At 39.3% G+C, this 14,580-nt stretch overlaps 1 protein-coding gene across 1 annotated transcript; it reads right to left on the bottom strand.

Moving 5' to 3' along the window:
- Window positions 1–16: 16 nt before the first annotated feature.
- LOC115375773 (putative nuclease HARBI1) lies at window positions 17–2,877 on the bottom strand. Its single transcript, XM_030075308.1, has 2 exons — window positions 2,159–2,877; window positions 17–1,081 (listed from the first exon to the last, which is right to left on the bottom strand). Exons 1-2 carry the CDS (start codon window positions 2,835–2,837, stop codon window positions 723–725), a joined length of 1,038 nt encoding a protein of 345 aa, XP_029931168.1. The 5' UTR covers window positions 2,838–2,877; the 3' UTR covers window positions 17–722.
- Window positions 2,878–14,580: the final 11,703 nt, after the last annotated feature.

The following is a 14,580-nucleotide window of genomic DNA, read 5'->3' as shown; positions in this document are numbered from 1 at the left end:
TTTTCTCATTTGGGGTCAATTTGGCTCCAGCAATTTAAATCTCCAAAAAAATTTTAGAATAGCAATTGTTACCCAGGTTTGTGTCAGGTTCTTTGTGCATCTTTACTACCTAAACAGCCCTTTCAAGAGATCCTGACCTCACCCCTTTACACTTCTTATTCTTGTGGAAATCACTTTTTCCTCCCAAATGTAATAAACTGGACTGGTTCGCCCTCTACAGGTGTAATTATGTTATGTTTGTGCCATAAAGCAGAGGGAAGTGTTTTGAAGATCATACATGGCATGTTAAAGTTCATCAGTCTCTTCCAAAAAAAACTAAACCAAGTTTATGTAAAATGTTGATATTTCTTACATGTTTTATAGAGCTAAAACATGGGGTCAAAGTGACACCATACATGTGTCCAGGACACTGAAAACATGTTAATTTTATGTTTTCCCAAGTCCCCATTAAATTGGGAAAATCATTAAATATGAAGCAAAAACAACTTTAATCATGTATTTAGAGATGTTAAAGACTCGATGGGGTTAAACTGACTCAAAAGATAATAGGAGGGTTAAAGTTCGATAGGCCTGCAGCTGTTATATATCGGGTTTCTCTTTGGTGCAAGGAGTAAAAACTAGAAGTGTCTATTCACACAGGCCTACAAGCTGTTCCCCCCTTCAATTAGCAGGGAAACGCGCACACACTTGAATTTGAAAACTGTGATTTTATTAAATGTCTGTTAGTTGAAATAACTTCTAATGACCTCCCTCTGCGTGGCCCATCCATCCTCCAGTCCTTCTCCATCACCAAGGTGTTCATCATCCCCCTCAGCACCCACCTCAACCGGCATGCCGCTGCGTAATGCCAGGTTGTGTAGCATGCAACAAGTCACCACAATCTCGCACACTTTAGAGGGGGAGTACAGCAAACTCCCCGCAGTCTTGTCCAAACACCGGAATCTTGACTTCAGGACCCGGAGTGTGCGCTCGATCACGTTTTGGGTCTTGGAATGGGCGGCGTTGTACCTCTGCTCGGCCGGGGTGGTCGGGTTGGACACCGGCGTCAGCAGCCAGGGCAGCAGCGGATACGCACTGTCACCTGGTGAAACAAGTAAAACGTGCTCAGTCATAGGGCTGAACTAAAGTCAGTGGCCACATCAGCTCCATCTGTCCAGTGTAATGCACTTAAATACAACAGCTCTGCCACTGTCAGTGATGTGTCAATTTAATTCTATGTTTATTACTGAGGTTGTGGTTTACAGAGGTCTTGTACTGGACTACATTATGTGAGGTGTTTCTAGTTTTTTGTCCTCCACATTTATATACAATGAGGGGGACAGAATAGTGGAAACACCTCAATAAAATGCAGTCCAGTACAACAGCAGCACAAACTATGAGCTCAATGCCAAACATAGAAGTGAATGAACACCTCTGTTATTGTGAGAAAAAGAAAACCTGAGCATTATAGGCATCAAAACAGTAAATGTTATGTCACAACAGTTGGATTGTATTGCATTAGACTGTGTGGGGTTATCATTAGAGTGTTTTGTCTGTTCTGATCAATCAAATATCTTGTGAAGTAACTGCACTTTCTACATCCAGCTGATATTATTATGATAATTTACAGAACATACTCAATTTTCACTGTTGCTACACTTAAAATATTGTTGCAGCACTGTGTCGAAGCAGAGGTTACAGCAAAATGTTTGATTTCAGTTTTTTTTTTTTATTAATTTTAATGCAGCCTAAGGCAATGATTGCTCTGTTCTGATCAAAAAATAAAATAAAATACAATAATAATAATAATAATAATAATGATAATAATAATTAAATTAAAAAATACTTTAAGTAACTGCATTTTCCACATCCGTTTGGTACTATCATGCTATTTCTGAAGAGCATTCAATTTCCACTGTTGCAACACTTAAAATTTCAAATAAGTGTGCACCCAAAGTCATATCGTATCACTATCGAGATGTTTGGCATAAATATCGAGGTATGACATTTTGTCCAGCCCTACTATGTTAACGATCAGTTTATGACACATGAGGTTATTCTTTTACAGAACTATCAGAGCACCTCACGCACACGCGCGCGCGCGCGCGCACACACACACACACACACACACACACACACACACACACACACACACACACACAAAATAATAACCACACACCCAAGAGCCATCCTCTCCCGGCCTCCCGGTCCTCCATCAGCTCGTACAACCTGCTGCGTCGTAGCACGAATGAATCCAGCGTGGATCCCGGGTACTTGGCCACCACGTTGTTGATTACATGCCTGGCATTGCAGACCACTTGTATGTTCATTGAGTAGCTCTGTTCCCGGTTGAGATACACATGCTCGTCATCAGAGGGTGGTGTGATGGGGACGTGAGTGGCATCCACAGCCCCGATCACATTTGGGAATCCGGCCACTGCGTAAAAGTCCATCTTGGTTTCCATGATCTCCTCCCGGGACTGCGGGAAGTGGATGTACTGGCCGACCCGGCGCATCATCGCCCTCAAGAAGGCGGACAGCGCAGGCGAGAGAGCGGACTGCGATATGCCCACATTTCGCGTCACGGCTCGCTGGAACGAGCCGGATGACAGGAGGTGCAGGGCGGCGAGGAGTTTGGTGAGCCCCGGGATGGCGTGGCTCCTCTTTGTCCGCGGCTCCATGTCATCTTTAATCTCGTCAAGAAGCGACAAAATGACGTGGCTCGGCAACCGGTAGAGTTTAATCACGTCGCTCTCTGGCATCTGAAAGAGCGTGATCCTCTGGTGGAAGATCCTCTCTTTCCTCTGTCGCTCTCTCTGTCTTCTCGCTCGCCTCCTCGCAAACAGCGCCGCAGCCATTTCCAAACCAGAGGCGCCTCTCTTCTTCGTGTTTTTGTTGTTGTTGTTGCTCTTCTTCTTAGTTTATTGGCGGTGGGCAAACGGGTTTCAGGTGCTCTACCGCCCCGCCACCTTCTGGATTGGAGTGGATTTTCGCCTTCTAGTCTCCTTTCCCCACTTTCTCCTCTTTTCTTTTTTGAGGATTTGAGCCAAAAATGTAATGCCTTATAATGTACTTTTATAAGGCCAGTGAAAATCAGCTAAAATGTTTAGTAAATACAGGCGAAAGTGAGCATCATAATTTTTCATTTCATGTGGCATTTTACACCTAGGCTATAATTAATTTCCATATTTTTTTTTTAGCAGTGCAATTTCTGGAAAAAGGAGAGGGGGAAAACTTCAGCACAAATACGGATGAAATGAATCAAAAGAAGATGGAGGGAATGATGGGAAAAGACAACCTCCAACAGTTATAAATAAATAAATCAAGCAAGCAAGCAAGCTCAGGCATCATGGCATCTTTTTGTGACATGCAGGGGTTCAAAGGAAATTAGGTCATAATTTTGAAAAACACTATGGCACTAAGAATACCAGAGTTCCAATCAAGTCAAATTACACCAAGCTATCACAGTTTTAACAGGGATATATTGACGATCTGAAGAATAGGAGGAGGGCAGCCACACTCTAATAAATCCAGTGCAATAGTTTTCATTTACCTCGGACATATAACTTCAGGATCTGAAATATCAAAACCCAGACTCCCGTCCTTTTTTTCCTCCCCAGCATGTGGAGAGCTTATTGTTGTGTGCAGCTACAGTTGACTGTAACTGGTCACTAGCCAACAGGGACGATATGGCAGCAGGTGTTTCCATCCAAATGCCTCTAATGGGAGTTAATGAGTAGAGAGCATCGCTGCATTTCTCTTAACTGTGGGTCTGGAAGCTGTTAAACAGTGATGTAAAGCAAAATACAAAACAAGAAAACTGTTAGATGAGTAAATCTTAAGCTAATAAGGTTGCAGTGTGGGTATGAAAAACACTGGTATTTAATTATTGTTATAATAATTATTATTAGTGGTGGTAAAAGTAATAGTAGTAGTATTTTTTATTTTTAATTATTATTATTATTATTTTAATAAACTGGATAATATTATCAACTATGTCATGCACCTCAAGCCTATATGTACACATAATAATCAATTAATCAATTAATTAATATTTGAGAAAAAAATTTTGTTGTAAAATGTTAAAAAGCCTTGGTGCAGAAGGGTATTTTACTATTTTACTATTTTTCCCCCTTAGCTTATAATTGTCAGGTTATTTTCTAAGTTTTAGTGTGGCGTTAGGCTTGACATTGTGATTATGCGTGTGTGCTTGTGCATGTTTACGCGTTGCTTGGTTTATATTTTCTTATCAGTGTTTTATATTTTAATTGTGTTCATCACAAAGTTTAATTTTGTCATTTAATGAGGTTTTATTCAAAACTAGAGTTTATGTAAGACAGAATAAATAAGTAAAAGTGAGTAGTAATGTGTCTGCATCAATAAAAAATAATAGAAACGTATAATGTCTATGAAATAATAAAATAAAAAGATACCTTATGTTCAAAAAGTGTTTCTGGTTAGAGTAGCAGTTCGGCTTCACAGTGACCCGCATATCACATAAGAAATAGACAGAGCATATAAACACAACATTTAAATAAGAACAAAAATAATGAAGACAAAAGTAAGAAGTGGTGCAGCGGTGGCATCTTATTACAGCTCTTTACAACGAGCCATTCTTTCACAAATGTTTATAAAGGCAGACTACATGGCCAGGTGCTTGATATTATACACCTGTGGCAATGGACTGAATCAAACACCTAAAGTCAGCCAAACCCCCTGCCGTGGAATATCACTTACAAAATTATCCCAGTAGGTGGCGACAAAAGGAATAGATATACTCTCTTGCTGAAATAAGGAACATAAAGCTCTGCTATTATTTTTAGATGCTACAAAACAGATTTTACCATTTTGATCTGTGTCAGTGGGCTGATGTAATGAGATTTCAGTGGGATAAGGAACATCGGGTCTGACTAAATCAGGTTTGCCCTCACGTCAGGACAGTTTCATTACCATGAATGAACATCCACCACTGTTTCTCACTCTCAGAAAGAAGAGAATGATGATAAAAACATCAACAATAAGAATAAAAACAAGAATAAAGATAAGAATAATGATGATATAATCGAGCACTTTTCAAAATTTAAATTACAAAGTGTTTCGCAAAGGCAGGAGAAAAAAAACCCAAAATAAACGAAACAAAAGAAGATATAAATAAAAAAGGCATAAACTCATCAGATGTCTGTCCTGCTTCCTCTATTTGTCATGTCATCACACTGATGTCCAGCTGAACCAAGAACCCACGGCTCATCTGATGTGTGACTGATCATCATGCACTTCACCGTCTAAATGAAGGATGTGATGAATTTGCATTAGGTTATTACTGTTTGAAAGCTCCTTGTGACCACAAGCACCAAAAAAAAAAAAAAAAAAAAAAAAAAAATGGTCCAATTATATTTGAAAACAACACACATTTTCTGCATGTTAAATTCCATTCTTAATTTTTTTCCATCCCATTGGACAGTTGAATTTAAATACATTCACTACTGTTTCCTAGTGCCATAAATTGCAGTGGGATGGAGCAAATATTACCTCAGGGGGGCTGTACGGCAAAATGGGTCATTTGGGTGTTAAACTTGAACAATAATTCTCAGATAATGGATCCAATTTGGGGTCCAGACTGGTTATCAGTACAGTAACACAGAGTTCATGTGGTGATAAAACCTTTGATTTACAGTCAGTGGAGTACAGTCACATTATGCAGCTGGAGGATTTGTTTGGGAGACAGACTTTGCTAATTGATCAGTCCCAGCACAGAGAATTACATAGATTTATTATTTCTATTTAAATGTAGTAACTCTTACATTTCAGATCCACAGCTGCGTCTGCATTTTGCACTGAGCCAGTAATCTTTGCAATTCTAACTTAAAATATCTTTAAAGTGTTTAACTCATGGTGGTGGTGGTGATGTATGGAGGCTGTTATTAAATCAAGGTAATTTGTCACAAAACACGTGCACACAAAGATAGAAGTTTCATGACTTTTTATTAATTTATTCAGTTCAGAAAATAATTCAGTCACATTACCACTTATGAAAAAGTCCATTCACTGGTCATCAGGAAGCCTGTAGCACTGAGCTCAGTCCACTTGCTCGAATCACAACATTTATTCACAAACACATGGAAATTAGGTCATGCACATTCATGTATAATGTATGCTTTCATACACATACAGCACATCCATGCATATGAATGAAAGAGAGTTTTTTTGGTAAGACAGCGACCCTTAAGCATAAATAGTTTGGAGAAGATGTGGAAAAACAACTCAGCAGAGCTCTTCATTCACCTGCCAGCAGGCCATGGAGGTTACAGTGGTTTAGTCCATGAGAGGTGGACTGACCCAGTAAAACAAAGAAAAAACAGGATTATTTTCCTGTTGATCTCATGATTTCATACGCCAGCATTGCTCAGTTCTGCAGGGGGGCATAAGAGCTGCTCAAAAAAATCGCCTTTGCAGAGCCTGGAAACTCATCAGAGTCCATTCTCACCCTGGACTCCGCCTGTTCAACCTGCTGCCCTCTGGGAGGCGCTACAGGTGCATCAAAAGCTGAACTAACAGGCTTAAGAGGAGTTTCTTTCCCTGGGCCATCACAGCTCTTAACTCCAACAACAACACACACACACACACACACACACCACAGAGAATTACCATCATCTGCTGAGCACTTTAACTTTTAAATGCAATATACTATATTTTAAGAACAATGTTTTTAAGTGCAATATCCATCCTTTTTATGCATATTCATCGTTTTTATAGTATTTATTACGGATTCATAATAATTGAATGAGTGCTTGTTGTCTGTTTTTAATTTGTCTTATTAACATTAATTGCACTGACCAGGAGGAGCACTTTTAATTTCATTTTGCTTGTACAATGACAAAAAAGGCTTTCTATTCTATTCAAAAATGAAAATGAGAGAAAAGTGACATGATCATGAAATCAAATAAAAGTTTGAATTAATTAGTTAATGAAATGACTTCAAATAAATTGTAAGTTAACAGCTAAGATAGGAACAGTAAGATAGTGATAGTAGTGAGAACCATATAGACTCAACCATCATGTTACGTGTGTTTTTTTTAACAAAAATTTTTATGCATTTGTTTCTCTATGTATGTTTTATTTTCTGTGTTTTCTGTGTTCTTTGTAACTGTGTGTTTAAAAAAAAAAAAGTCACATAAATAAAGCTTACTTTCTTATTCCACATTTGTTAGTTGAGTCTACAGGGTCCTGACTTCAATCAACCCTTGGTAATTTTGCAGAATGCACCTTTAAGAGAATGTAGTTTGAAGCATGTCCTCTCATCCTTTTATAACTGCATGCAAGAAAAAATGGCAGCACACACCTGTGCAGCGGCTCTTGGCTCTCTAGTTTCAAATATTCTCTGTGTTTTGCCCAGAATGTTGCATTTTTTATGTCTTTTTTGTTGTTGTTGTTGTTGTTTTTATGTTGGAAATGCATCATTTGAATGCCACTACGCCTTTCAATGTATTTACCTACAATGACAGTAAAGGCTTTTCTGATTTCTGATTTCTGATCTGATCACACCTAACTCAGTTACAGCTTTGAAAAAATAACTCAGTCACTTCTACCCCCAGTACATTTTAAATGAGCTCTTTTTACTTTTACTGCAGCAGATTTTTACCGCAGAACTTCTACTGCTAGTCAAGTAAAATGTCAGCAATGCTTCCATTTGAGTAGCAATTTGTAGTACTCTTTCCACCACTGCCAACTGGATATTTCCCAATTATCAAGCGAGAGTGAGATATCACCAAGTCCCTGTAGATGGCCTGCATGCAGAGAGAGATGTAGGATCACCACAGTATTTCCTTGTGTGTCGGTGAGTGAGGCTCACAGGCTCAGTAATGTAATCTCATTACTCTGTCATCAATATTAATTAATTATCATCAGTATCATCAGTATTAATTAATTATATCTAGTTGGACTAATCCAACTAGAACATGAGTGATGATTTCTTAAATTGGTTTACCAACAAAACTCAAACAAACATTTACAAATAGATTTAGTGTCTGTGGTCGTCAGTGCTAGTCAACGCCTTAAAAGTGAAAATGTAGGTCAGCTTCATCTTCCATCAATATCTCATCTTATTTTGATGCTAAGGCAATGCCCATTCGTCAAGAATGAAGTGCATTTTGCAGGAAAACTGGGTCAGATTGCACTTTCTGGGTGATTCATTGATCTGTTGTTGTTTCTCTGAATGGACAGTCAGTGCTGTCGCCCACTGCCAAAAATGAGAAAAAGATGTCTGTCCCGCCTCCTGAATGTGTGAAGTCGCACCGACGTCCAGCTCCTCTGAGGATCCGTTAGTCATCTGATTAGTGGGTGACCATCGTGCACTGCACCATGTAGATGAAGAATATACCGATTTTGCATTTGGCAGTAAGTAGACAACACTAAATTCCATGTTTTTTTCCTGTTCCAAAGCACAGATGAACCTCTTTTTATCGACTCTACTCATCTCTCATTTTCTCCTTATCACAATCTGCATGAGCCACATCTACATCCACACCATTTCCCAGATGAACTCCAGGCTGAGAATCCTACGTTCACATGATCCTGTCTGTAATTTCTCTTTTCTTCTTATCTGTGTAATGTAATGCCTCTACCTTTACTGTAATGGCCATATGATTATGTTCTATCAAAAATCCACAGGAAGCAAAACAGTATAATTTGAGTCAAATGTAACTTATAATGCCTTAATTATAGTGAAATTTCAAATTGTGCAATTGTGTCAGTATTCTAATGCTGAAGACATTTTTTCCCTCCTCAGACATAATTAAAGGTATATAGTAAGTAATCAACTGCGAAAAGTTTAAAGAAGGACGACAGTGGTTTTAGTAAGTGTTTTTGTATTGTGTTGATGCTGGGACTGTTTGATGATGCATCATACGAATAGATATATCTCACTCATGAATATCGACTTTCCTGTGAGAAAACAGCATCAATTAGCTCATCAGCATCATCACTAATCCCATCAGAATCATCCCACAACTTCACAGTTTTCTGCCTCTCTTGGGCTGAGTTATTCAAAGAGCTCACATCGCACATGACTTGCTTGGCCAGTCTGACATTTGGCCAAATCATTTTTTATGGCATTCCTTCACAAAGTATGTTCTGGGAAGGTCAGGAAGGGTCACACTGCTGGGCAAACACTCACCAGGAGACACCCACATTTAAAGGCAGAATGAGTAGGATTTTCCTAAAGCACAACGGATAGACTCACACTAAAATAATCCCTCTCAGTCATCACTTATGAGCCACTAGAAGTGTGTGTTGGTGTGTGTGTCTGCAGAGATTCTGCCCTCCGCCTGGGTTTTCTTGTTTTGCTGAGCTGGGGGCTCTTCTGGGTGTCGGCCTTTTGGCAGTGGGTGTGTAGCTCCCAGTCAACTGTGGCACACAGTGCTGGATCACAAAAAACTGACATCCAATAGGAAGCTATGAAAATCATGGAAAATCACCGCGGAAAAACGGAAATCTAGTGAAGTGAAATGCCAGGAGGACAAAGCTTGTTCCACAATGAGAGTGAAGCTGGGGTTGGTTTTCACCTGCTGGCGAGGATAAAGAGCGACATGGTTTCAGCCTGTTTCCTGTTGGACGGGTAGGGAGCCTTCCTAGTGCTCCAAAGAGTTCAGTTTGTATTTAAGTCTCGCTTTCAGCTCAGTTCTTTTTTCAGTTCATCGTCAAGGCTCCCCATATTTCCTAGTCTCTCTGTTCTCAGTGTTTGCCTTTGGCTGCCTGGTCCTGAGTTCTGCGTGCCACCTGCCTTCAGCCTCCCATTTAATATTCTACACTTCAAGCCTGTTTGCCTGCCTGGTCTCCTGCAGTTGGGTCCTCTTGCTTTGCAACACACGGCTCACCTGAAGGTAATAATTCATATTTGGAATATATGACATGTGAAGGCTCCTTAAAAATGCTGTTTTATATGGTGCCGCTGCTGTCTGTCGCCTCAGCGGGACGTCTGCCAACATGCAAGGTAGCGATGTGTGATATTTTATCATGGACTTTTTATGGATAGCGCCTTTTCTGAAACATCATTTGCAGTGTTGAATTTCTTTTCCTTCCTCTTGAGGTGTTTAGGAATGCCTGCGCTGAATGAGTAAAAAGAAATGTTGTAGTGTTATTAGAACTCGCTTCTACCTGAAGGCCTTTTCATAGTTTTATTGATCTGTGTTCACCACCTTCCTCGTGTTGTAGATGTTTTATATTTATCATATCTGTTTTTATTGGTTTATTAGCCCTTCCCAAGAAGAGCTGAATCGAGGTCAGATAGACTTGTTTGTAGATTCTCGACAACATTTCACTTCTCATCCAAGAAGCCTCAGTTCTGACAGACCGGTGGAGAGTCCCAGGTATTTAACCGGTGTGGGGGCGTTATCCAGGTCGCTGATATACCACTGGCTTGTTGGCGCTCCTCCCTGTTGTAACTCTCCTTGGACAACCATGACCTGGACCACAAACTTCACATTTTATTGGCTTTACTGTGGTTTAGTGTTAGTGTAATTTTGCTATCATTCCTGTCTTCCTGTAAAGCACTTTGTTGCATTGTTTCAAAGTGTGCCATACAAATTTATGTCATTATCAAAAGAAATGCCATTTGAGTGTTAAGACAAGATCAAACAGCCACTTGGTGCTAGAAGTTACTATACTGGTCCTTTTAAATCTATGGGGAATGTTTCTAGCTTAATTCCATGGTGGGTTTCACACAACAGCGATGACATAGTTTGTTAAATCAACACTTCTATATAGCCAGGCGGTAACTGACTCTCCTTCTTACATCAATATCAAGCATTTGGACAACCAGCACTATTACCTTTGACTTTATCCCTCTAAAAGTGGCCAACTTCTGCAGGTTTGTTCTAGGCAAATACTTGAAGGTTCTTTCAGTGGATGTAAAATGTTTAATTTTCATACTGATGTAACTCTAACCCTAGTATGCCATTCTTTCACCTCAGTGCCTCAGAATGCCACTGAATGCCACCAATGACTACTAATTCCTCTTTTACTCAAGAAATGCTTTGTGATTAATTTTGCATAATTAAAGCAAGTATAGATCCAAATCATCTGAAGGGTGTTATGTACCTCATTTTGATTGTGATTTGTGTTCAAACTCTAAAAGGTAAAGTGGACTGCCCTTGGCAAAAGGCAACACACAGATCATTGAGATCATTTTCCCTCTGTGGAGATCAGCAACACACACACATGAAGCACACAGCAGAGAGATCGAGGGAGTAACAGCAGACTCTTGCACACCGGATAGGCTTTTAGCCGTGTATTTATGTCAAGAGCTTATTTATGTTTGGCTCTGCATGAACACCATGGTTGTTTGTGTATTACTTGTCAAGGGCCAAGCTGAAAATAAATTTCAAGTTTTATATGCTGTCCTGTGTGATTGTAACTAAACATTGAAAATTGCCAACTAAACTTAATATTTATTTTCACTCCTCAACACAATTCATGCATTTGGCATAGTTTCCACCCTCTTCAACAGTGATATTGGGCTTTAAATAAACTTGAGCTTGAACTTGAAATAAACTTGAACTTTAAATTCTGATGTATGCATTGTTCTATTGTACATTGTATTTGTGTTATGCATATCATAGCATCTTGGGAAAGAATGACACACGCACATACAAAAAAATGACAATAATGATAATAGATGATGACACATACATCAGGAACAACAATGTTTGCCATAGATACTGTACTGACTGAGATTATTTTCTATGTCCAGAGCGAGTCAGGTTAGCTGCGGTCTATCCAAGACTGAATATGTCGTGTGGAGCCTTCCCTTTGCAATATTCCAATTATTGCTCCCCGGTGATGCGTGCAAAATGCTGCTGTCAGTTCTGATGTCACAGCCGTCTTCTCAGCCACACTGTCTCAAATACAAGGATGAATCTTCATACCAACATCTGAGTTAAACTTCATTAAAATATGATGCCTGTAATATAAATGATATTCTCCGGGCTGATGGTGTGCTATGTCTTTATGCATGCACACCATTTATTTAACTCTCATACAACATGTCTTAGTGGTGTGTGTTAAGCCACTCAGTGAAGCTTTGATTGCAGTGATTGCAAGACACCCTCCCCCCCCCTTCTCCCCCATTCCCTTGCATCTCCTGCGTATCGACTGCTGTGTAATGGGCCCCATCTACTTCCATTAATGACAGTCCAAATTAGCCCTAATGCATAACAGCATGTATCAAGGCAGGGAAGAAGCACTCAAAGGTCTGGAGATAACAGGGATCTGTTTCTGCAGGACGGTGCAACATGGAGCCTTCCTGCTAACGCTCCGTCTCGTATCAGTCCAACATCAGGAAGCTGAAGTAGAGGGTGTCTGCTGACGATGGCTTGATTGATTACAGCATCTTTGCTTTATAACAGACAACCATAAACCTTCCTTTCATATAGGTAACAGTATATTATCTACCAACAATAGTGTTCCTCCTAGGATGTATTAATGTAAGGGAAAGTATCATATTTAACCAATAGTACAGTATAAGTAAATATTGTCCAAATGCATGACTAGGTTTGTTCATTAAAAATGCAGAGATCTAATTACTGCTGGTGGAAAAAGTAGTCGACCTTTCTCAAGTGAAACTGGCAATACTATAATGGAAAATACTTTAGTAAAAGAAAAAAGTCCTGCATTCAAAATGTTGCTTGAAAGTGCGCCACTGTGCACTGATTTAGACTCAGCTGACTAAAACATGGAATAAGACTGTACTTATTCATTGCTGATATGGGCCGATGATGAGAACCAAATTGCAGGCTTTTTCTACTGAGTCTGCAGGGTCCTCATTTCAATCCATCCTTGGCAAATTTGCATAATGCACCTTTAAGTAGAGCATATTAGTAGTAAAATGTACATGTTCTATGAAAAGTGAAAGTAGTCATTGAGAAGAATGGTTCCTTTCAGAGTGTTAAATTATTGATGCATAATAATTTTTGAATGTTTGGCCCATTTACCCACATCTTACATTGCAAAAAAAAAAAAAAAAAATGTTTTACAAATCATGCAGGGAAGTTAAGACTTCACAACAGGTAATCAAAACTCTGTGTTGATGATATGCCTTTGTGTGTGTCCCTCTATATGCTTCTGTGGCTCACAACGATGTGGCCATTCATAAACAGCAGAACTGATAATCGTCTGTGTAAAGCAAATGTTTCCTCTGGGACTATTTTCCTGTGGAGGGCTCGTTTCATTCTGTCAAAGTCATCAAAACACAACAGTGCTGCTTCTTTTAGGGAAACTAACATGGACAATTTTATTACAGTGAGGAAATACTATACTTATACTAATAAAACCAATGGGTGGATAAAAGGTGTGCATTTTGTGGATATTACACTTAACATGCACTATGTTCCTTTAAGGAGTATTTTAACATTGTAGGTCTCTGTACTTCACATGTTGGCAAAGTTAAAACTCTAATAATGCATCATATTTATGTTTTGAGAGTAGAAACTTATTCTGCAATGTAATTAGTAACTACAGCTGTTAGACAAATGTAATGTGTAAAAATGCAACATTTGTATGTTTTAGCAATTATTTCATATAATAGGATCATTACACGGCAATGCAGCATCTTTGTAAAACTGCAACTTACCTTCAGAGGATGCATAAGCATTACCACTATCTGAAGTATTTACTGCTTAGCCAAGGACACAAGGAGAAATGTTACTTGGTGGCAAGAAGACAAAAAAAGTCATTGCATTTTAAAACCCACTTTATTGACAGCTTCTTGCCCTCAGTACAATGCAATGCAACAAGATTTGAGGTGCTGAGCACAGAGGAATAAATACGGCAATAAATACAGTACTGACTCGCCTTACTGGCCACCTTTTAAATCACACCCGCCAGAGTCGTCAGACCCTCAGCACAAACACACAAACCAATAGGACATCATACACAACACTGAGCCAAAGTTTTGCTTCCACCTTAAATCATAATGGGCATGGATCATCATGGACTGATATGCACAGCACTTGAATACCGTTTGAAGAAAAGCGAAGGTGCTCCTTCAACAAAAACGCACACAACATCTGTCATCGTTTCGTCAAGGTATCATCCTCTCACCTGAAGACCAAGAGGAAGGACAGTCTGGAAGCAGAGAACTTCACATGGGTTTAGAAAAGATGACAGTTTAATCCATCGAGCCATTCAACTGAAAACTGCAACACTGATGAGTCACAGGGGGTCACTGAGAGAGGCCGACCACACCGGGAAAGACTGAACTGAAGAAGAGTCTCCATATGATCCGCGGTCAACAGCTATGAAAGAATGACATCTTATTTTAACAATGACATGCACTGCCTTTGTGTAGGGTTTTAAATTTTGAGTCTTCACAAATCAAACTCAGATGATGATAAGTTACAATGTATCTAATCGAGGGTTGTTATTGTTGTTTTTTTTTTTTTTTTTTTACACTTAATAAGGTTAAATCCATTAACCCTCGATTAGATCATTTATGAACCACAGAATTTCCTTCCTTCTAAAACTTCAAATTGTTTCGATGATATGTTGCATTGTGATACTGGCTTAATTTCATTGAAATATTATGTCAGATATCCTGTACAGCGGATG

This window comes from Myripristis murdjan, chromosome 17 (genome assembly GCF_902150065.1).
Source record: "Myripristis murdjan chromosome 17, fMyrMur1.1, whole genome shotgun sequence".
In the NCBI taxonomy this organism is placed as follows: domain Eukaryota; kingdom Metazoa; phylum Chordata; class Actinopteri; order Holocentriformes; family Holocentridae; genus Myripristis; species Myripristis murdjan.
Note: the sequence above shows the minus strand (reverse complement) of the source record. Positions and strands in the feature narration are given on the sequence as shown.